Source organism: Centruroides sculpturatus, unplaced genomic scaffold (genome assembly GCF_000671375.1).
Source record: "Centruroides sculpturatus isolate CEXI.00-Female unplaced genomic scaffold, Cexi_2.0 scaffold340, whole genome shotgun sequence".
NCBI classification, from domain to species: domain Eukaryota; kingdom Metazoa; phylum Arthropoda; class Arachnida; order Scorpiones; family Buthidae; genus Centruroides; species Centruroides sculpturatus.
The window spans coordinates 138,124-163,481 of NW_019384518.1; the positions used below are offsets into that span (position 1 = coordinate 138,124).

The 25,358-nt window shown below is 30.5% G+C and overlaps 1 protein-coding gene across 1 annotated transcript in view; it reads right to left on the reverse strand.

The window, feature by feature from the left end:
• The window catches only part of LOC111622646 (zinc transporter ZIP14-like), a 49,555-nt gene that overhangs the window by 14,509 nt on the left and 9,688 nt on the right, over positions 1-25,358 (reverse strand). The window contains exons 4-9 of the mRNA XM_023365057.1: positions 13,535-13,630; positions 8,203-8,618; positions 7,574-7,739; positions 7,291-7,460; positions 2,239-2,412; positions 1,931-2,029 (exon numbers count right to left, since the gene is read on the reverse strand). Coding sequence (XP_023220825.1) covers positions 1,931-2,029; positions 2,239-2,412; positions 7,291-7,460; positions 7,574-7,739; positions 8,203-8,618; positions 13,535-13,630 — 1,121 coding nt within the window. The remainder of the gene's footprint in view (positions 1-1,930; positions 2,030-2,238; positions 2,413-7,290; positions 7,461-7,573; positions 7,740-8,202; positions 8,619-13,534; positions 13,631-25,358) is intronic.

Genomic DNA, 25,358 nt, shown 5'->3' on the forward strand with positions numbered 1-25,358 from the left:
TGTAATACTGCTTTAATCAATACTATTGTATTTCTATTTAGCATATGTTCTAAATTTTAATCTATTTTTACTTTTTCTAGCCATCTTGATTTATCTTAACAAATCACAATTGCTAGAAAAATTCCATCTTCAGAGATTTAACAGTACAGAATATATTTAATATCAAATGCATAAAGTAAAACCTTGCTAAGTTGAAGTTGTATTAACTGGGTCCTGGGCATAATATATACATTTTCCACATATCTCATTAAGTCAAAATTGTCAGTACTTTTAACTCAAAACTATTTTCTCTTACATTCCACATGAACACAGACAATTAAGATAAACAAACACTATGGCTCCATGCTGAACCACACATCTATTACAACCTAGTGTTTGGCATCCTTTTATAGTATGTTACCAGCATTCTGATTGAGACACAAGGTGTTGAGTGCCTTGACAATGCACTCAAAAGCACCATAAACTCTATACAATTTTGTATCCATTCTGTGAATAGATTCTTGAGAAATGGCTTGAAGACAGTGTTACCAAGGGGAAAAAAGCTCTAAAGAATCACTCGGTGTAGATAAAAAGAAAAGCGGATTTTAATACTTCAAAAATAAGAATTATTCCGACAACTCCACTGGACAATTATTTACATATATACAGAAGTTGGAACGGAAAAATTACAAAATGACCGAAACATCTCTTGCAAACAAAAACAACTTAACCTAAACTTATCTCTTAACTTCAACTAATATTACAACTAGTTGGGTCCTGGAAAAATAGGGGTTAGATGATAAATAAATTTAGAGAAAGAAACAGTTAGCAGAAATAAACATCAGGGGATTTTTCCTATTTTTTTTTTTTTTTGATAAAATGGGAGTAATTGCGAGTTAGTCTTCTCATTGCACACGTTCTACTTCTTATAAATCTCTTGTTTCAGTTAGTCCTTGATTTGGACAAAAAGTACATCGAAACTTTTATAACTATTTTTCTTCCTTTTCACCTAGAGAATTATTCTCCAGACCTGATAATTTACACCTCCATTTTTATTCCAAATTTCGACAATTCAACTGGATTTCGCCCTCCCTCTTCAAAAACTTGACTCAAAAGTAACCCTTCTTTCGTCATCCTCCTCCTTTGTATACACCTTCACTCATTAATTTCCCCAACCAATCGGGTGACCCTTTTTTCTTGAAAGAGCCACTTAAGGCCAACCAATAAAGACAAGGCTAGATAGACAAAGACCGGAAATAATAGATTTTAAAAGAAAAAAATAAAAGGAAAGGAAACTAAAGAAACATGGCTTGATCAAGCCACAATGGGAAATTTACAGCCACAGAAAATTCGAAAAAATTGGAAACTAAACTCTAACTCCAAGTCCAGGCTTTGAGTTAACTCATTTTTCTCAAAACGGTTAAAACCAAACTTTGTTATTATATTTCCTTATTAATTCAATCTACAAATTAAAATTAAAAAACAAAAATGCATTTGAACTCCATTCTCTCTGTTTTTATAATTATTTTTACTTAATTTCACAAAAATACTGGTGTGCCAGGGATTGGAATGGGAAAAAAACTAGCCCAAGAACACTTACTGATTTCTTGAGGGAATATTTCCCAATATTATTGTACAAATCTGTTCAGGCAATCAAACCTAATTGCTTTTGGGATTGGACTTCTATTCTTGGCCAAATAATAAATTAAATAACTACCTGAAATCTAAGGAAACAAACAAGACATTAAAAAGTGCTCTGTGACAAAAATTTATTTCAGAGAAACATAACTTAATGCTTCTAAAGACAAATAACATTTTTTTTATAGATGATATTTTATTCATTCATTTAATGTGAATTATTTATTTGGGATATGTACTATACATATTTTAATTATTATTTTATTTTAAAATTTTAAATGTTAATGAATTTAAAATAATAAATAAAATTTACCAAGTTTGTGGTAGATTCTGTTTTCACACTAACTGATTTTAACCTTATTTCTTCTGGTATTTTATCAGGAACATGACTGTGCCCATGATTATGTGATTTCTGCAGAAAACTCTCTATCTACAATTTAGTCCCTACAGGATGACACCACATTTTAGCAATACATTATAGCAGAAAGGGGATGAAGACTCGGGACTACCCATGGGTACTTAAAATAAATTTTATTTGTAATTCATTATAATAAAATATGCCTGTAATGTATTCTTTCACAAGAAAAAACAATGATTACCTAAAGTATAGAAATAATTCACCTCATGATCATCCTTGCTTGAGAAGATTTCCATAATTGTTTCAAAGACAAAAAGGCAATAAATAGCTCCAAGAACACCTAATTGTTTCCATAAATAAAATGGAATATTTTCCAAACTAACACCGACATCCGTTTCTTCTGATGTTTGTGTATCGTGAGAATGTAAGCCCAAAGCCTGAATAAAGTAAAAATAATTTTTTGTTATCAGTAAATAAAATTATTAAAATAGTTATTTAAAAAATGTTTTAAAGCATTCCAAATTGTTCATGCACTTCCTGTTTGTTGTTTGTTATTTGTAGTTAACCCTTTCAGAACCTTTTTATTTCCAGTAAGGTACTTATTTAGATGCAAGAACAAACATTTTCGAATCTCTATCGAGATCTGCTTCAGGTGCAATATTGTAGTGTAAGCATTTTAGTGTTGTTCATTAACATATGAAACAACTCTACTCCCACACTGATGCAAATCATGTGTCAAGATGGATTCATCCATGAAAGAAATGTCAATGGAAAGTGAAAACATTTTGATAATAGTGTGTGTCAATTTTTTAATACATTAAATTGCATTTTTGTAGGTATCTATTCCTATTCAGTGGAGTGCTGTTTATACATTTCACACTTAAACATCATTTTACACTATTCCTATTCAATGATGAAATATTTCATTTATACATCTAAATTCTTTACAGAGTTTCGTGTATACATCATTTATTTTCTGAAAAAGATAATAGATAGCACAATATAGTTCTTAGAAAACACGTTCAAAATTTCTAAAATACAGTAAGACCCCGCTTAATGCAGAGGATGCATTCCTAGATGACAAAGCGCTAAACGAAACAGCATTAAACGCGGTCATTTTAACATAGAGTAAATAGTGATAGGGGAACACACAACCGAAAATAAAAAAATTTTACTTTAAGTTATTTTTATATTAATTTGTATAAAAATATATGTTAAATAACACATAAACATATGCATACAGAAATGTATAATAATAAATTAATTAGTTCATTTTTTGTGACGAAGGTCCTGACTTTCCTGAAATTCTTGTTTTTTTGCAATAAAGTCGTAAAGTTTCATTTGTCGCTTTTTTCTTTCCTTAAGCAAATGTCGGTAGCAGAAGATCGTATCCAAAACACCTCATTTTGCTTTTGCACTCCTTTCTAAAATCTAGATCATTTGCTACAATTTGATAAATGATTTCGGTTATTGTTACCAAACTTTTACTAAGAAAATCTGTAGAGAAATTTTTTGGGTTCTTCATTTTCAGAATCTCTTATTTTCCAGTTTCACATGAATTCCTTGTTCTGCCAGTTCTCGAAGGTCATCATTGATAAGACTCTCACAAGAAACCTGTGGTATCCTGCTCGTCTACATCTCCTAGTCCTACCGTATCGATTAGGTTGAGTTTGATCAACCTAACGATACAGCGATAGGCTTTTCTCGTTGAGAATTCTTGGATACCTTCGGCCATAACTTCTTCCACACTTTGTTCATGCATTTAAGTTAATTCTTGCCAAGCAAAGCCACTATTGCCTATGGCATCCATGATATATTTTTTTCAAAATTACACCAAACAAACATAGATTTAAAGAAAGTACACCTTTTTGCCACTTTTTCTGATTGGTTTGTGTTTGTAAATAATCGTATTATGTATGAATCAATAAAATGCCGTGATAATTTAAATCAGTGTAAATTTTGAGCTTTTTTTTTTTAGCCTTCGAGGAGACCACGTTATATCAAATTTAATCACAGGTTCTTACTGTACATTTTTTGTTTCATTTTTGCACCTTTCTGTTCACATTCCCAGAATTAAACAGCATAAAACTGGCCCCTATTGGCCGTATTACCTCAGAGAAAAGAAGTAGCAGTTAATTATTGGCTAATGGATCATAAAACGGTAAATTTACATATTTCTAATATTCTGCAAGAGGGATCCTCAACAAAGAATATTATTTTTTTTAATAATAAAGATATAACACAAATTAAAATATTCACTAGAAACCAAAAGTCTGTAGTAAAGATTATTTGTTCTACTATTTTCAGTGTATCTTATTACATGTCTTTTCTATCTGGTCCTTTGAGTGTCACTTAAACAATGCACCATTATATTTTTGTATTTATGAACAAATTATAAACAGTAAATTCACAATTTTATTTTAAACTTACTATTTTTTTATTTTTTAATGAAGTCTTGACAGATTTAAATAGCAAATCTCGATCTCATAGGTTAGTACATAATCTGTATTCTATCCAAAGATTTGCAAAATAAAAGAACAATCTTTGACCCACTTGTTACTAACAAAATATAAAGTTTACATCCAAAGAGTCCTTTCAATTAAGTTTTTCATTCTAGTATTTAATTTAGGACTAATTATATTTATGCTACTTTTTGTAAGCTTGCTGTATAGCAGTTAGAATGACACAGGTTTATATAGTTTATACCAGGCATGGCCAACATATGGCCCGCCTAATGAATTTATGTGGCCCGCGATCAATCTTTCAATATTAGCTACCCAAGTCTGAATAGCTCAATGAAAAATTCTGACAACTAAAAAAAAAAAGTCAACAACTCACTGTGTGTGTTTAGAGTTAACCCTCCATTACAAATCTTGTAAGTACAGTGTAAAATGTTGATAAAACATAATGTGAAAAATGTATCTGTAATCTCTATCTACAATTTAGTCCCTACAGGATGACACCACATTTTAGCAATACATTATAGCAGAAAGGGGATGAAGACTCGGGACTACCCATGGGTATTGCCTGAGGGTGAAGATTAAAGAAAAGTAGTAGTAGAGTAGAGATGAAGGTGAAATAAAAGTGAGATAGGAAAGATGGTGAAAGGGGAGATTCATGGCGTCCACTACAATGAGATCTCGCAGTACCTCAAAATCTTCCTAGGGCCGCCTCTAGTTTGGCCCGTGGAAAAAGTTTTCTTTCCAATTTGGCCCGGGGGGCAAAAACTGTTGGCCACCCCTGGCTTATACGTATGTACAAAAATTGGAACATTTGTTTAGTAAAACGTTGAATTTATGTCATGTCAGATGAAAATATTATGCATATGTAGTAATGGTGCTAGGATTTTCATTCTAGGAGGACAGAGGTGGGCAGAACATTGTTTTAGCATGGTGGTTATTATATGCACATTTTATCATCAAACAAACTAATTTTTAAAATTTAACAATTGATTTTCAGAAAGACACTTCTGTATAAGAAGGAAAAAGTTTAGTGAGAATGTATAATTACTTGGCAAATAATGATATTCAAAAAACTTTCCAATAATGGTCAGTATGGATAGACTTGAATAAATTATTTCAGGGTGGATGGAAGGTTGATCAAGAAAAATTTTAGGGTTGGCTTGTACCCACCCTCACTCACACTGTCCATGAGTAAAGATGAGAAATCTGAATTGTCTTATTAATTATTTATCAAAAGTCAATTATCAGATTCTGGTAAATTTAGTTAAAATAAATGAATTCAAGAGGTAGAGATGAGAATTAGATAAGAAATTCATCCCTGAGACCAACTCCTGGATAATCTATGCATATTTTTGGTGATAGTTTGATGATCCAATTAAAACAGTTGTCTATTAAGAAAGAGTTTTCAAGAAAACTCCAAAAAAGGATTGATGACAATTGTAGTCTTGTGGAGAAGAGATGATACTCATTTAGAGATCATTTTTCACTCATGATTCCATCTTTCAGCCTTTCATCCATATTGATTGTAAACTTCAAGTTATGATAACCACATCCATCTAAAAATTCTAGATCTATTTTCATCCTTGGAAAACATACACAGATACAAGGCTCTTTCATATCCAGGTGTTTATGAACAATGCCAAGACCTGCTGGGATTCTCTCCTCCTCTATAATCTTAAATTGCACATTCATGCAATTAGGCTATGTTGTAGAATAATGCTATACAGTATAGATAACTGAATCATAAAAAATAAACATTAATTTAGATGAAAAGAAAAGCTTGTTTTTTGTTTCTTCCTTATAGACATGGATTCACATCTACTCATTGAAGAATGTAGAATGTAAGAACATGAACAAAGTTTATTGATTCTCACTAAAAAAACACTGATGTCAACCCAACAAATTAAACAGATAAATAAACTACAGTAGGCTATACCCCTAACATTTTGTACAATTAAAAATACTGCATCAACTTATTTAAAACATTGTACAGAATACAACTAACAAGATATGTTTTTGATAAAAAGACCAAAGAACATAGATGTACTTTGAACTAATTATCATTGGTTATTCTTGTATTTATCAAATAATATAAACAAAAAATAAGTAAATTTCATATAATATTAAAAAAACATTAATAAAGGGAAAACTTTGTTGAAAGAAACTAATTATGATACTTGAAACTAAAAAATGAATAGAATTGTAAATTGCTATTTTCAAATTCTTACACTTAAACTATAAAGCAACATGCTGAAAACTGTCACATCTGTGGCGATTGGCAACATAGCACTTGACTGCTTCTCCAACCTACGTGACATCAGACTGAGGCTAACTCATTTTTTGGGTCGACATGCTACCGTCTGGTCACTCACCTCGTCAAACGCTCCAACCATTGTTAGTGGTCATTGTAATTGTAACCTTTGTACATATTCTGTAAAATAAACTTGTGACAACTACTGGTGGATTCCATCGTCTGTCCTGAGATCATTTATTCAACTCTATGCTGACGCTACTTGTGGATGCAATTGGATGATCGACACGACCGATTCTTCCTCAAGAGACGCACCTTAGTAGCCTCCTCACATCATTAAGACTTATAGCCATGTCAGCCATACATAATATGCAAGCTACAACTGTAGTCATCACAATATTATGTAAGTTAAAAATATCCTCAGTTATTTTTAATCATTTATTACTAAATTAGTTATTTTCTAATTATATTTTACACCCTTATAATATTGATATTTAACAGTTTAATATCATATTTATAAATGGAAATAAATAATTTCTGTAAAAAATTAAAAATATAAAACAATTAAAATGACAAATATGGTGTATAAAATGATAATTCACCTGTGGAATGAGATGCAACAGAGAATCACTAGCCATAGTTCCAAAAGATAAGCCAATGAAACCCATCATAATGTAATGATACACACTTTTGGCCATAATTGGAAGGATAAAAATTCCACCAAGGGCACACAAACTGATGACAAACACAGCCAATGAACTGTATCCATATACTAGAAAAATTTGTTTTATGAATTAAGAAATGTTTCTTTTTCAATAATTTATCAAAAAAAGGAATAATTTTTGAACTAATGAAAATAAGTATTTATCAGCAAAATTTTCTTACATTCAGTCATTGATGGACGGGAAACAATCTTTGTCGAATTCTTATTACAAACACCACTTACAATTTGTTGAATGAGTGCGGGACACATTTGAAGGAATTCATTTCTCGTAACATTGGTATAAGGCAAATGTCCAAATCTTAAAATGAGCATGTCTGAATCAAAACACTAGAAAATTAAAAATGAATAATAATTTTTTTCATTAATCATACCTATAACATGTACTGTATATATATGAATCATTGAAAACGAGAGTGGTGTAAGTCAGTTCCAAAGAAAACTACATTTCTGCTGAATTTCAGTCCTGAAAGAATTATTTACATATTTGTTGTAAAGAAATATGAGTATTAAGTATTTCTATAGATGAAAAGTGACTTATACCACTTTCACTTTTAAATGTATTATTCAACCTTAAATACATACAAAATAAACAAAACTGTCTTTTGGCATTAAAATTCTTTAATTCTGAAAAACAGTTTTGTTTATTTCGTACATAATTATTCGTCTTAAATACATTACTTTTTGATTTGTAATCTAATGAATTAATTCAAAACTGACAATTTTTATTATACAAATTAAAAATGTCTATATAAAAAAAATATAAAGTATATACATGTAAAAAAGTTCTTACTTTTTCTGCTAAACTTTTATGCTCGTGATGATCTGCCGCATGACTTCTTTTTATCGCTACAAATCTTTTCTTTCGCCTTTTATTATTTGAACCACTCTCAGATATTCCAGTAAAGGTATTTTTATTAAAACTTTCAGTTGTCATTGAATCTGTATATGATGACATTTCATAGGGATAATGATAAATTGCATGTGGTCTTTCTGAAGGAAAAACTGGTGAATGACTTTCCTCATTGTGATCCTCATGACAATCATCATGATCATTATTATGGTCATGGTCGTGGTCGTGGTCATGGTCGTGTTCATGAGTATGATGTCTGTGATTATGATTTTGATGTCCACCATGGCTATGAATATGATCATCGTGATTATTTGAACTTGGAGGATTACGTAAATCATTCAACATTTTTTCTATGCCTGTTATGATTAAAAAGAGCATATAATTAATATTTATAATTTATATTTTATGAAATTAATTTAAGTTAAAAAAATTAATTTTACATAAAACTGAGTTTTTAAAAGAAAAAATTTTTCATTAATGGGACTCAACCAATATAAACAATATAAGAACTTTATGATCCCAAGCTTATTATACAGAAATTTTTCTTTATTTAAATTTTATATTATTACTAAATTTGTTTTATTTAATTGCATGATTTTTCAATTATAAATTTTGGCAATTAAGTTCCAGAATTAAGTTCATTACAATTAGATGTATGTACTGTACAAGTATATTATTCATTTTAAGCAGCCCATTTTTACTACAGATTATTAGTTAAGTAACTCAGTTTGTTGGTGTTAAACTTACAAAACATAACGCATTTAACAAAAAAGTTTGAATGTTTTTTCATCAGCAAACTGAGTTGCTTAATTGTATTCATATTGGTAAAATATAGTAAAATAATGATGGTGTACAGGTGTACACCATCATTAGTTTACTATAGATTAAACTAATTTGAAGGTTTGAAGATCTCGAAAAACATTTAACCTATAGTAGAAATAGGCTTTTTAGAACAAAAAGCATATAATATTAAGAAAAAATATGTTTCAAATACTTTGCAAGATTTTGGAAGAGTCAGAAAAATTGATGATAAATAAATCAATCACTGCTAATTTCAGAAAGCCAACTTTTTATTAATTAAAATAAACATTTTCAATCAAAATCTGATCATCCTCAGCTTAACATTATTCTTAATTAATATTCACAATTTTGCAGTTTATAATAATGTAGCACAAAATATACAAATTAGAACAAATTCAAAGTTAATATTCTAAACAGTTACAATTTTTGAATTTGAAAACTTAAAACCTTAACATTCATATTCATTTATATTGATTAAAAATCTTTGCTAATATTTGAGTCAATTTGTAAAAAAATCTTTTAATATCAATTATTTTATTTCTTCATTTCTATGTTTTTACCTGGCCTATTAATAAATACTTTTTAAGTAAATATGTTTGGTTATTATAATATTAAATTTATAAGCAGTGTCAAACTAGCAACAAATTTTGGCCTGGAAATATATCAAATAATCATACACAGTGTTTATATATACATTACTAGCCAGATGGCTGTTATATCTGTAAAATAAATGACTACTTGTTAACATATATAGTTAAACTTTATTGATATTCGTGTTCATGTGTGGCAACAACTACACAAAGCCATGAATCCATTATGTCAGTAACGAGTGGTGAAAGCTGGTGGCAGTGGTCCTGGTTTGGAGTGTGTTCTATTGGCATGAACAGGGACTAATAGTGAGATTGCAATCAACTTTGACAAGTGCAAAGTATACTAATCTTGTGACAGATGTTTTGCACCCCTTTATGTTTACTATGTTCCTTGACAGTAATGGTTTATAACAGCAGGATAATGCTACTCCTCACAGGACATGGGTGATACAACAATGGTTCGAGAACACTTGACAGATTTTCAGCTACTCCATCAGTTGCCTCGGTTGCCAGATTTGAACCCCATAGAGCATTTATGCAACACTGCATAAACATTACTCAATGCCTTGCAGTTATCCAACAAATGCAACTGAATTATAGAGAACCATTAAACATGTATAGATTGAAATACCTGTGCAACAATGAAGACACCTCACAGAATCTATGCCATGTTGTGTAGCACTGTTATTGGGTCTCAGGAGGAGCTACATATTATTAGGCAGGTGTCTCTAATTTTTTGTCACCAGTTTCTCTCTCTCTCCTCAACCAATGGTTGGTGGTCAAAAATGAATGTGTGCAGTATATTAATAACACTTCAGTTTATAAGTGTTATTATTAATCATTACAGTTACTGCAAAATTCTGTAAATTTAGTATTAAAATTTTTTTGAAAATTAAATATTAGTCTAATTACATAATTTGCTGTGCACAAGCAGTGTCATATCATTACATTTATTGATTAAATTCAGATATAAAAATTGTTCACTAAATCAGAGCTATCTTGCAAATATAAATAAATTCACACAACAATAACCTTGGAACAGCAAAAAATTTACAAACTAATGTTTTTGAGTGTCTTTAACATCCTTCCTGTAGAAAACTAAATGAAATGCCAATTCAAATTTAACATCTAAATGTTAAGATAACGCAATTCAAACATACGTTCGAAAATATTTAAAAGTACAAAGATCATTGCATGTAAATAACACATAAATAAAATAAATAAATACATAAAAACTAAATTGATAAATATAAAGAAATACTAAAATTAAATAAATACAAAAAATCTTTAAAAAATGAACTCCCATCTGTTAAATCAAATGATGTAAATAGTTCATTCCATATCTATTGTGCAGTTTTGCACTACAGCTATGAAATGAACTACAGTAGAGCATTGATTATCTGACCCACGATTAACTGTCACCTCGGTTAACCGACCGCGTTCTAGTCGGCAAATTCAAATGTCCACTAGTGATGTGGCGCTACAATATTTGGCTATGTCTTGGCTATTTTAATATTATTTTTGTTAAATTTTTGCGTGTTTTAGCTGGCTATACAGGCTCGATCATGAAAGGGAGGCCAGTATTTAAACAAGACTTAATTTTCTAATTATGAGTGGTTGTTTGTTTTGTGAGCAATAAAATAATTTTAAAATAATTTTTAACGATGCAATAGCGACAATTATTATTTAAAAAAAAAATTTGATAGGCTTAACATAGAGGAAATTCAACGCGAAGTAGATTAATAGCGATATACTAATATACTAATTTCATGGGATATAATAATATACTACACTAATAATGGATTTTTTCATACTTTTCGGTTATCCGACTTTTCAATTATTCGACTGACCCCAGTCCCCCAATTGAGTCGGATAATCGATGCTCTACTGTATTTTCTTTTTTTTTCTTTCTTTTTTATGGCAGTTTCAATGTTATTGTTATGTGTAAAAATTTTTCTGTAAAAGTAGCACACAATAGTACTTTCCTGTTATTTATTAATTAATATTTGATAAATCCATGTCACTTCTCAATTGCATTTGTAATACTGTACTTCTAAAAATTCAGTTCAGCTTTACAATAAAAAAATATTAGATTATGTTATACATATATGAAAAAATGAACAAAAAATAACTAAAACAATTATAACTGAAATTAAGCTGTAGAATTCAGAAAGAATTCTTTACCTGCTGGACTAGAGTTTGATTAATATTATCAGATCTACAAGAACAGAATTAAGTAGATATAAGAATTAGGAAGATCGTGAGAGTTAGAAAGAATATCTCTTCTAAAAAACAATTTGAAAGATAAGAATATTTCCAATCCAACCAATAAAGAATGATAAAAAATACCATTTATTTGGCAAAGGATAGACAGAGCAGAAAAGTATATTATCTTTACTGCTATATATATTATTGAATATTAATGTTTTGCCAGTTTACAATAGATACAGACATGAAGCAGAGTCTACTTTGGCACAACAGGTAACAAGAAGACTAATACGTTAAGAAATTTAGTTATTTTGACAGAAAATATATTACAATAAACTTCCTACCAGCTACATTAGAAAGCTCGTTAGAGAAAAAATACAGGAGACCTGGAAGAACCATTTGGATAATTCTGATAAAGACAGACTCACTTACAATATTCTCCCAAGTATTAAAAAGCACATTAATGATCGATCTAAAGTGGCTTAAGCCAGGCCATATCTTGTCTCAAATGCTGACAAATCATGCCAACCACAATGCTTATCTGCAAAGGATCAGACATAGTGCAATACCAGTTGCTCTTGTGGCAAAGATATTTAGAACATAGCACACTTCTTCATGAAATGAAATATGTTTGCAGTAGGAAGACAGTGGTCTTCCTACTGCAAACATATTTCATTTTCATTTACATGTCCTTAGAGACCTACCCGAGAACAACTATGATATTGCAAGAACAAAAAGAGTTACCAACTCTTCTATAAGATTGAAAAACATGTTCTTCATTATCATAATTGACCTTGTAATTATGACATTTGAGGTGATCAAAGAGAAAGGAGTCCTTTCTCTTTGACCACTAATTACTTCAGTATTTTCTCAGATCAAATGTCTTAGCAACATGTGCTGTACTTGACTTGTCTATCCAGCTCAACATGATCACTTTAACTCATATTTTCTCACCTCAATTGTTTGTAAAGACCAAAGCTGATTTAAAATGGCAAAAGCCTACTGTAAAAATACTTTTTATGCTATTTTATAGTTGTTAAAGCTTCTGCATTTGTAATTGATTAATGTTAATAAAGAAATTATTATGGAAATCCTGCAATGCTTTGTAGTACAGGGTACTCTGATCTCCAACAACTAGGGGAAATGATGAATTTCCATAATAAAAAACAAAAAAAAAATAGTTTTTAATAGTTGGCAGTAATGCTCTCTCTTCTTCCAATTATATACTAATAAGAGAATGGTATCTTTTCTCAATCTTAATTATATCTTCTTTGTCCTCAGTGGGCTACATTATCCAAATGAATAATTTGACTCACTTGAACTAGGTCTATCAACCTCTCCTTATAGTGCATTAATTTAAAAAAACAAGAACAAAGGATCAAGAAAGAAAAAATATAATTATAGTTTCAAAGATAACAAGCTCTCCCAATAAACAGAAGAGAATTGTCAGGAAGTTGTTTCTGTCACCCTTAGCTGAAAAAATAAAAGCTATCTCACAATTCCATTTATTCTGTCAACACAATATAACCTAAGTAAGGTTGAAAACACTTCCAATTTAGTATTTTTTGGTAACTACAATGTTAGCAATTTGTTTTAATATTATTTTAATAACAAAATTTATAAACAAGCTATAAAATCTAGTAAAAATTTAATAGGAAAAACATTTTAGATACCTTCACTCGTAATAACTTTACCGCATTTATCGCCATATTCACTAAATAAATACTCAATGAAATCTGTCACAGCTTCACCAACATCAATGCAATCACCTGAAAAAATAATGCATAAATTACTTTATATTAACACATTTTATATCATTAATGTAATTTATTACAGATAAAAATATATAACAAAGCACTTTAAAAAAACATCAAAACAAAAAAATATATTTTTAAAAAATGTGCCAAATGATATCATTCAAAAAATTCTTTAATTCACTGGCCAGTAATAATGATTTTTTATTATAAACTGCTGTTACTATTAGAACTAAAATATGCAAATACATTTATTTTAAAATATATTTTTTATCCTATAGTTTCATATATTTTATACATTAAAAATAATAGAATACCTTTTAATAAAATATAAACATTGCAATTATAACAGAGTACGTTCTGATTAGTTTGTATGAGAGAATTACATTACCATACTGGTCACTTATCATGTCGACTGGAGACAACTTTGCACCCATAACCCTCCATGGCACAATAATCAGAAATAAATTATATATATTGTGCCAGGGTAAAAGCTTAAGTTAGCCAACTTAAGCTTTTACCCTGGCACAATATATATAATTTATTTCTGATTATTAAATTTAAGACAAGATAGTGGCTTAACCACCTACCTCTAGATAAATTCATTAATATTTTATTAATTGAATACCTTATTATAGCCAATAAGAATCCAACTGTATCAATTGATTAATTAATAACATTTATTGAATTGACTGTAAACATAATTATTCATACCATGCTATGGTAAAAGTTTAAATTGGCTGAACATTATGGAGATCCTTAGATGCAAAAGTCGTCTGCAGTTGAATTACGGTACAGTGCATTACATACATATTCATTGTTTACTAAAATCAATATTTAAATAATTTAATAAATTAATAATTTCAGTAATAAAAACATGTACGATAATTGATATTATATAGTTAAATATATTATAATTTATGATTCACTATTAATAAATATTTAAACAGCTAAATCAATAAATCATTAAATATTTATTGCATTTATATTATTACTTGGAAAAATACATGCTTGTAATAGCAATAATATTGCATAAATTTTTATTGTTATTTATACATCTTATTAATTAAATTTAAAATTTGTGAAAAAATTTATTAAATGAATATTGTTGATCCTGGAAGAGAGACCCTTCTGTAGATATGCATCACATTATTGATAGCCAGTGATGCAGGGGAAGTTTATTTATACAAGTTTTCACATATTAAAACTTATTTTCCCTTAATTTCAAATTTCATTATCATTTGTATTTTCATTTTTTATAATCTATTTTATTAAGAATAATTTTCTTTCAACTACTTACATTTTATTTAATGTCTATAATGTAAAGAATTACAGTAGAACCCCTCTAATCCATCACCTTTGGGACTGGGGATATGGTTGGAGTGCAAAAAAGGTTGGATTATCAGAAAAAAGTAAAATAAACAATCTTCCCTTTGTCCAGTCTTTGTAGCACTGCTAATTTTTCATTTAATGAAAGAGTAACGTGTTTACGTTTCACTCCTGACATGTTGAAAACACACACAAAACTGTACACGTACACACAATGTAAAACATATACTGTAACGAACACAGAAGAACACCATGGACGGTGAGTCACTGACGAGTCGGGACAAGTTTCTCGAGTCCGACCACAGTCGGATTAACCAGAGTGATGGACTAGCCGAGGGCGGACTAGAGGGGTTCTACTGTAAATTCAGTTTACAATAATTATGCTTTAAATTTTGTCTGTTAAATTTTTATGCCTTTTAAGAGTAAGGGAGAATATATATATATATACACATTAAAAAATAAATTTCTCTGACAATTATTTAAATCAGGAACTATAAAATACAAAAATATATAGGTTTGAATCTGTAGGATTTGGAGGAAGTTGAACTGGATAGAGAATTTTTTTTCTGATATCCCAGTTTAGTACCTATTGGTCATTATGATAGTTCCTCTACCAATCCTAATCAAATGAGATTCAGACTTACATGATCAATTCTAACCCTCTTTTGGTCATACATTGCTTTTTTACAGTTATTTCATTCATCTGAGTTCCTAAAAATCAATTTCAAAGAACAAAATAATTCTCTCTCTCTCTCAAACTTTTTCAAGTGTTATGATTTGTATGCAATAACCCAAATTGTCTTGAGTAATCAGTGCAGGATCAAGGTTTATTAGCTCAAAGCTGAGTTTAGGAATGATCCTAAAATGGTCTATATCTTATTTCATGTTTCTGCTAATACTTGTATTTACATTATGTTCCTTCTGTAACTCTCCTTACAATCATGAATATTTTCATGTAAATATATATAACATACACAATCCTATTTATTTGTATCACCAAACAATCCATAGAATTATCCATTGAGCTATTGTATTTAATTATTTACTGGCTTTATAATAGCCCAATTAATAATTACGCAGACCTTTTGGCAATTTTCATGTAAATAAAAAAATATTTAAATATTTTATTCTTTCAATGTTATCCAAATTTAGTTCTTTTATTTAACTTTTGTATGAAAAATATGTGNCCAAACAATCCATAGAATTATCCATTGAGCTATTGTATTTAATTATTTACTGGCTTTATAATAGCCCAATTAATAATTACGCAGACCTTTTGGCATGTAAATAAAAAAATATTTAAATATTTTATTCTTTCAATGTTATCCAAATTTAGTTCTTTTATTTAACTTTTGTATGAAAAATATGTGAATAAAAACTTTACAATATTCTTCCTTCTTGAATATCCCCAATGCTATCTTAAACTCGTGTCTTAATTGAAAAAGAAAATAAAAATGAGTACAGATATCTGTACTCACAATTTGCAATTTATATGATAAACGTGTTTATAAAAATACCATATTACATGAATATTCATATTATTAGGTTATTGCAAATGAAATGGCCAATTTTTACTTCTGATTTTGAACGTTTAATAATTTAATTTAAAACTTACATAATCAAAATTGTCTCCACTAACATCAATACACTTTTTCCAATGCAACAGAAATGCATTAATGTCAATTTGATAGAAATCACAAGAATGAGAAACCAAAAAGTCATTAAAGGTACCGGTACTTTTTACTGCATTTCTTTCCACGAAGACTTTCCTTGCCAAAAAAACTGTCCAAATGTATAAAAAAATTGATAGTCTGTTGGCAAAAAGTCTGGAGAATAAGGTAGATGGACAAGAATTTCATTTGAATACTTTCATTTTTGTGACGAATAATTAAAGAACTGCAGACCTCCAAATGATGCTCCTTATCTCTCTCACTGAGTTCGTGTGGTACCCATTTGTTGAGCCTCTTGACTTTCCCTAACATGTTTAGATGTTCAGAAATAATTGAATAATGTCCAATATGTTCAACCTTTCTGTGATTTCCTGGACAGTCAGGTGCAGTGACAAATTCTGTTATGGTGAAAATATATAAAAAGAATTCACACACATCAACAATATTAACATTTAAAATAAGCACAAGAATAATATAAATTATTTTCCTTTTGCTATCAGTTTAAATACAACTAAATTTGTATTATAGCATTTTCTAAAAAAAAGCATGTAAGTGTATATTTATCTCCTTAAAACTCTGATTATTTTGTTTTTTTAATTCTGTTAAAACAAAACTAATTTATATACTATAAAATGAATGCAATTAATTTAAGAGGAAACTTAATTTCATTCAACAAAATGTCATATAAAAATAAATAAAAAAGTTGCAAGTACTTTGAACTTTTACTCATTATTACTGACTCATTATTATTGATAAGTAGTTCTTTATTTAGTTAATTGTTTAACAAAGCTTGACTGATTAAAAGAAAACTGCCTATGATTTAATTGCTACTTATTTTTGTATTAATTTATTTAGAATGAATTAATTCAGAATTATTGTTTTTATATTTTGCAATTCTAGAAGAATTGCAATTTGTTGTTTTTTGCAATTCTATAAATTGCAAAAACAACAAATGAAAACAACAAATTGCAATTCTAGAAATTGCAATTTGTTGTTTTTTCCATTTATAAAAATAAATGGAAAAAACAACAAATTGCAATTTCTTCTAGAAACCTTTAAAAATATAAAATTAAATTAAATTTATAATAATAAAACAAGGATAAGTTTAATGGCTTTTCAAAACTAAGAATATAATGGCTGATCATTGTAAATTGAATTTAATAATAAGGAATGACAAATATATTTATTTACTTTTTCTCTTAAGTTTCTTCCAGTCTGTTTTCAAAATATAATAATCCATTAACATCATGTACTTTAATGATATTTAAAGAATAAAGAACCAGAGAAAATAAGATAAAAGTGAGGTGAAGATAAGGTATCTTAGTATCATATTTCCAATTTAAATTAAGAACTCTAATTGGAAATATTTACTATATCAACAACAAATATTTTTGATCAGCTTGACCACCCTGCTTTCAGGTCAATTAGAAATGGCAGGACACTTGTATGGAAGACATTTGTCATATTTATTATTAAGTTGCTGGAATAAAGTAAAGGTTTACTTGTTGATATAGTATCATATTTCTTGGTTGAAAGAATTTATCAATTTAATTTTAATACAAGTTGCTTAGTCCATTGTATTATTCTATAAATTTCTTCATTTCATATATGGGTGTCTACCTAAACATCTTTCCAGTGGCAAAAGGATCTTTCTAGCTTTATCTAAGTTTGGTTAGGTTAGGTCGTAGACTGCAGCAAACACAAATGCACCGGATATTACATTGCAACAACATGCACCCATTCATCTGTTATCTGCAACTGGCACAACATGCAGAGGATGCTACACAGTAATTTGAATGGTGCAACATATGATGTTAAACTTGAAGCTTGATGAACCACAACTCCTTCAGTTCATTTTACAGACTGACAATATGGATTTATCATCTTACAGACTAACAATTTACTATTTACTTGGAATGAAGTGTACAACAGTCACAATGTGTACCACATTGCACAAGATACATGACACAAAGTGCATTCCACTCTAAACATCTGGTCTGGAATTTGGAGTAAACAGCTTTTTGATCCCATATTCATTGATAACAGCCTGAATAGTGACAATTCCTGAACATTCTAAACATGATGATGGATGAATGGTTCAATAATTTGTCATTGTCACAACTACAATTACAGAAAATTTGATGCCATCACAATGGCATATCACCTCATTCCCAGACAGATGTGCATCAGTGGCATGCAGAGTGGTTTGGCAACCACCAGATGAGAAAACACAGCCCCATTCCATAGCCACCACATTTCCCAGATGCGAGCCCTTTTTGATTTGTTCCTGTAGGGTCTCCTAAAAGCAACAGTATATGATGCATACCCAGCAGTGCTATATGATGTTGGCAATCTGAAGATACACATGTGAAACAGTGACACCAGAAATGCTACATGCCATCCATAATTCCATGCTCAATCATATACAACTTTGTATTTTTTTTAACTCTTTCTGCCCTGTGGGCACTAAGAAGGCATTTCTTTTAGCAAGCCTATTATGGGTTTGGTCAGGTCCACAATAGGCCAGTCAGGTTGTGAGGGATGAGGCCCAATATATCTGGACAGAACACAACCCAAAAAATTCCTGGGACTTTTTTGAGTTGTCCAGATTCAATCCTGGGTCCCCAAAGCAGTATGTTGTCACCTTGACAGCTCAACCCATCTGGCCATCTACATCTTTGTATTACAAAAGGTGGTTGTTTTGAACAAGTTCTCTAACAAAATAAATGTCCCTTTTCATATCAATTTCTACAATGTTGTCTTTACAGTCAGAGATTATTTGTATATTATGCTAAATTGTCTTAACTTGTTTTCCTTCAGTTTTTTAGCACTAGAACAAGTAGGCACCACATACATACACTCATGTAATGCTGGAAAAATCTATCTTGCCCCTGGATATATGTTTACATGGACACCCTGTATAAGTTATATAAACTATATAATGGTTGCATTCTGATTTTCAGAGTATTCAAACAATAACTATCATAATTTCATGCAGATAACCTGCACTGGCATATATCCCGCAGAAAAATGCTAAAACAGAGATAAAATCTACACATAATTGCCCCATCATACCCCACACTTCCTGAGGTATGCAGTTTAGAAAGTACCATCTCAAACAGGGTCTGGCACAACTCAGCTACTTGGAAATACTGTGCTGAGCTGATGTTTCAACAAGCAAGATATGAACCAAGCTGTGAATTTGGACTTGAGCTAAGCTAAACTGGGGTGTTACAGCAAAGCCGATTTTTAAATTTAATTACATCTGTAACGAGCAATTATTTTATTGTGACATTGTCACAATGCTGGTTGCAATTTTTAATTTATTTAATTTAAAATATATGCTCTCCACCTCAAATTAGTAGTGCCTTGCCCCTTTACATTATACTTTTCTTGTTATCAATAGAATCATGCCAGTCATCTATCTAATTCCTTTCGTGAGAAAATTTTTGAATTGAAATACCATGACTTCCAGTATAAACTGGAAGTTCGTATATAGTTAATCGGGCTCCTGCCCTTATGCTTTCCATATTTGAGGAAACTTGTAACCCATTCGCACATTTGGTATGCAAAGTTAGGTCAGAGTAAGCGACTAACATAAGTGGAATAAGTCATACGTTCATCATTAAATTGCGACATAACTGCAGTCACCACCTTGGCATAGTTACTCGATGGCATCATCCTAATGTGCTTAATTTATTATTTTTGTGAGGTTATGGGAAGTTAAGTGTGAATTATGGCATCTAAGCAGAGAAAATTGTTCATGATGGCTGATGAAAAACAGTATTTAATGGAGTTGGTGGTCGAAAACAAAGATATTGAATGCAAGTAAACTGACTGTCAGCATTTCTAAGAGGAAAAAACATGGGCACTATGAATTTAATTCAGTGGTAAATTTATTAATATTTAGTATACAGTATTATCTTTAACACCAAGTATAATAACAAGTCCAGATTTGTATATAAATTATCTAACATAGGTTTTTCCATGTATAAGCACCACTACTTGTAGACATTTGCCCACATTTCTCTTTAGTTTCACCTTTTTATATTTCTCCCACTGTTCTGATGATCTCTAGCAAAACAGAGTAAACATTTTTTCATTATATTGTACTGTACATACAATGTGTACACATAGAAAACTATCGATTAGACAGTTTATATATCAGGGGTGGGCAATCCTCAGCACGTGTGTCAAACGTGGCACACCGACTCTGTGCTCACCTTAAAAAATATACAAAAAGATGTTTAATAGTTATTTTTTCACGTTTCTTAAACAAGTTATTGGGTTTTTAAAGTGTGTATACACGTGGATTTTGATTATTTGAAAAGGTTCTCTCAATACTTAAACGACACTAAAAATTTCAATTTGCACCTGAGAAAATTTTGCATCAGATTTGGTGTTTTGCCACAAACATTTAAAAAAGCTGCACACCCGTTATTTACAAATCTGGACAGGTTATTATACTCCTTATTAATAATAATAAACAACACACAGGTTGAAAATCTTATCCAAAATTCTCCAAACCTTCAAAATCCGAAAGTTTTTCGAGTGCCCACAAATTGCACCACAAATGGAAAATTTCACAAAACACTGGAAATGTTTCAGTGTTCTTACTCCCAGGTTGAGCCAGAAAAATAATTTGGATGCCCCAATATGATGATTTTTCTGACCAATAACATTTACTTGAGTACATACACACGTTTTGTATATATACACTGTATACTGTATTTATAAAATGTATGTATTCTCCGAGTGTAGTTCGATCCCAATTTTTAACACACAAAGTGCATGTTTACCATTCAAAATTTAAACAAATAAGCGGTCTTTCAAACAGATCAATTAACACCTGTACGTGAATATCTTATATAAAAAAAAATTTCACACCTTTACTGTAGGTACTATACTGTACATCTAAAATATCGTATTCACATAGACGTGTGAAAATTTTTTGTTTTATCCAAAATTAATAAAATCCCTAAATAAAGGACAGAAAAAAGTCAAATCGGACCGACAGGAAATCCAAAATTCGAAGCATTTCGGATAGGCTGTGCCATGAATATAATTCATTGATTATACCGTAATGTTTTATCCTCTTAGAAAGGATGACACAGTCAGTTTTCTCGCATTCGATAATAAAGAAATACAGTTCTTATAAAATATGGGAGTAAACAAAGAATTTTTCATTTGAATGTGATTTTAGGATCCCGACTTCTTTTAAATGCCACTAACTCTCCATTCATCTTTCACACTTTTGATTTGCTGATCTTTTGTTTCTGAATACTGTTTTTTGAATAAATAAATCTGAATGAGTGCGAGTGGCTCTCCAGTGATATTTCTGAAGGCCGTGATCACGTGACAGGCGTAGTCGCCTTTCTGACAAAGCAAAAATACTCGATCATAAATGTCAAACCAAAATTGTGTTAAACGGAGCTCTTCTTAATTCAGAAAGCGTTTTGTCTGTGATCGAAGTTCGAAGCAACCGTACGACCATTAAACACGATTTTTTGCAAACACGTACAGTACAAGGTGGCAAGGCCGACGATGGTAAACTCGATTGACATATATGCCAATCGAGTTTGCGATTGCTCCTAATTTACATTGATCTCTGCGACGACATTTTATTTCGATGTTTACGACGGGCATTTAACACGCTCGATTTCTTGACAAAATTAACTTTTCAAACACGCACATGTGCAGCTGCAGAATGCACATGTGCGTGTTATGTGTGTTGGTAGGCTGCTGGCTGCACTTACGGCTGTTATAAACGTTTCTTTACGTTTTTTGTCGACGTATGACGTGGACACGCACGTCACCCCATACCTGCGAGTTTTAAACCGCTTTAGATACACAACATTAGAAGCGTATCGCCATATTTGTGTATTTGTGTCGAGCCGAAACAGAAAAATTCTAAAACTCTAATAAACTCTGAAGTTATTTAATAACGATTTAAACTGTATACGAATGTTACTTTAATTAATATAGAGCAAATTTCCATATTACACTTAAAAAAATGAAGCGACAAATAAAAACTGTAATGACTTTCGATTTCATTAGCGAGATGGCAGAAAGTAATGACCCGTAAACAAAACAGAAATATTGCGCAAGGACTATCGTTTTAAATGTACGTAATCATTTCGATTATCAAAATTCACTTTGCAGTAATGAAGCCAGCTTATTAGGACGACCGTTATCGGGTCACGTCTTAACCATCAAGTTCTCTGAAATAACGTTACGTAGATAGGAGACAATTACCAGGTATTTATCGGCTTTCGAGATACAAAACGCAAATACTGTAGGAGTTTCTAATAATATCAATTAAAGTATGGATTGGACGTACAGAAAACGAATGAGAGAAAACTAGAAGCGAGGTACAAGTAAAACTCTACTGGTTTGTAAATTTTCGGACTTTTAAACTGGTCTATTTCCGTATTTAATCGACAAGAGGATCATCTTTTGGATTATATATTAAAACAGACTAATGAATAGGCGAGTGCTTTTTCGTATTGCCAAGAGTAAAAAATCCAGCAACGAGTTTCATAACTTTCCCGCTTATTATGCGATCTTATTTAGAAAATAACTTTTATAATTACAATATAACTTAATAAAATTGTGTGCGCCGCCATGTACTGTACAGTAACAATGCTTCTCGTATACGAGTCACTGTGCCAAATTTCGTTACTTAATCTTTACCCCATCCCGAGATATTAGGCAAAATTTCGGACCTGCCAACTGAAGAGGGACATACATTTCGGCATAGGTGTACATCTAAGCAAATATAAATTAGACTGCTAATGTACGATATGTCCATTATACGAAAATTGTTACTTACAATTGTAATTTAATGGCATTGAGTAAAATTAATAGGAATGCTTAGTTACTAGACTTTACAGAAAACAAACTGGAACTTCAGTTTGTTTACATCTGTTCATATCCGAAGATGGCCCATTAATTGGGTGAAAAATAATGGCACTTCTCCAACCGTTAAAGGTGTATTGGATAGTCAACTTTATTGTTTCGTTATTTTCTTTTAAAAGTATATAGGCTATATAACGTAAGTACCGTAATTGAATATATCTAATTTCATATTAAATACATTAATATTGTTTAATAGTTTTAGAAGCCTAATTAGTTTATTAGTGACAACGGTAATAATGATAAACAGTTTAATAGTAAATTAAATTTTAACATATCAGAAATTATTATTAACGTAACTAATAAAAGGATATAAGTGCTGCCGTAACAATAAACTATGAAAAGTATACTAATTTAGCAGGATTAATTTCGCTTCAAACGTTTTCGGTCTATGAAGGATTCGGTTTACGAAATAGACCGAAAATATTTGAAGCAAAATTAATTCTGCCAAATTGGTGTAGTTTTCGTAGTTTAACATAACTAAATCTAATACAGAAGTTCCGCAAGTTTTGTTTACAAACTGTGCTTTTATTTCTCGTCCTTTGCATTCCAAAATCGACTTATCGTGGATATCGAGTCAGCCTCGTCTATAATCTAAGGTTGGCAAATCTGCATTCGAATAATCGATTATTTACGGTCGTGCCAAACACTTAATTCGAGCGCGTAGTTTGCGGGGTTGCGGCGTGACGGTGGCAAACTGTCACGATGCAAGCCCGAGAAAGACTTTTTGCCTCTTTAAAACTGGGCTAATAAGTAATAAAAATACCGTATTTATTCATATATTACGTTCCATTTATTTTAGCTTCTCGACAATTGATGTAACAGCCACCCATCCTACATACAGGGCCGCGCTGATAGATGAGCTCCCTCGGGCTTGGTTTTATTCGTATAAGGAAAAGCGACACGTGGACGATTTGCCTCTCGGGAGGTCTTTTTATGGGAACTGGCCCCTATTTAGGTGTTTCTAAAGTGGACGACCCGTTGGCCGAGCACGAACACACCACCAGTTTTCGGTGATTTTATCCACTCGACCACTGGTGGGCCCGCTGCCTCGGGCACCAAAATTATTCGAAACTGTCCTGTTCACGTATCTGTTTATAATAGTACATTTTACTATATTCAAAATATTACTTTTATTGTAGTTTAAGAACTAATGAAAAGGATGCTTTTGCTATTATTATAGTTCACATATGTTTAGCATAACTAACTTTCCTGTTCAAAAAAGTTATCGTAAAATTTGTTTTTTTTTTAAAATTTATATGATTCTTATTAACATACAATATGTATATAGATAGATACATACACATTTTCCTACTATATACGTTCTTATAGCCGGGTATGTTAGTGCTGTCAATAACTGAAGTTCTTAAAAGATAGATAAACACTGACCTAATACAAAAAAATGAAAACATACAATTATTTTAATCTTGTTCCTTAAATTAAGGACAGTTAAAACACAATAAACCTGATTCCAGTATGCCCAGAAGAAAATAATTCTTCCACATAAGAAGTTTAATTGAATCTATTGTGTGATAAATACATATAAAATAAACAAAAATAAATAGACATTTCTTGCCAAAAAATTTAAATTAGAAGATACACAGTTTTAAAACAGAAATTGGGTTTCTGTTTAATATATATGTATGTATATTCTAAAATCAGATTCTATTTGTATCCATTAATTATTATTCTATAGTTTTATTGTTACTTCATATTTTAAAATCATGAATTGTTTCTTTTAAAAGTTTTTATAAAAATCTAAGGTATGTAAATGAATAAAAAAAATTGGAAATTCAGGAAACAAACATCTCATAAATACACTCTGATGG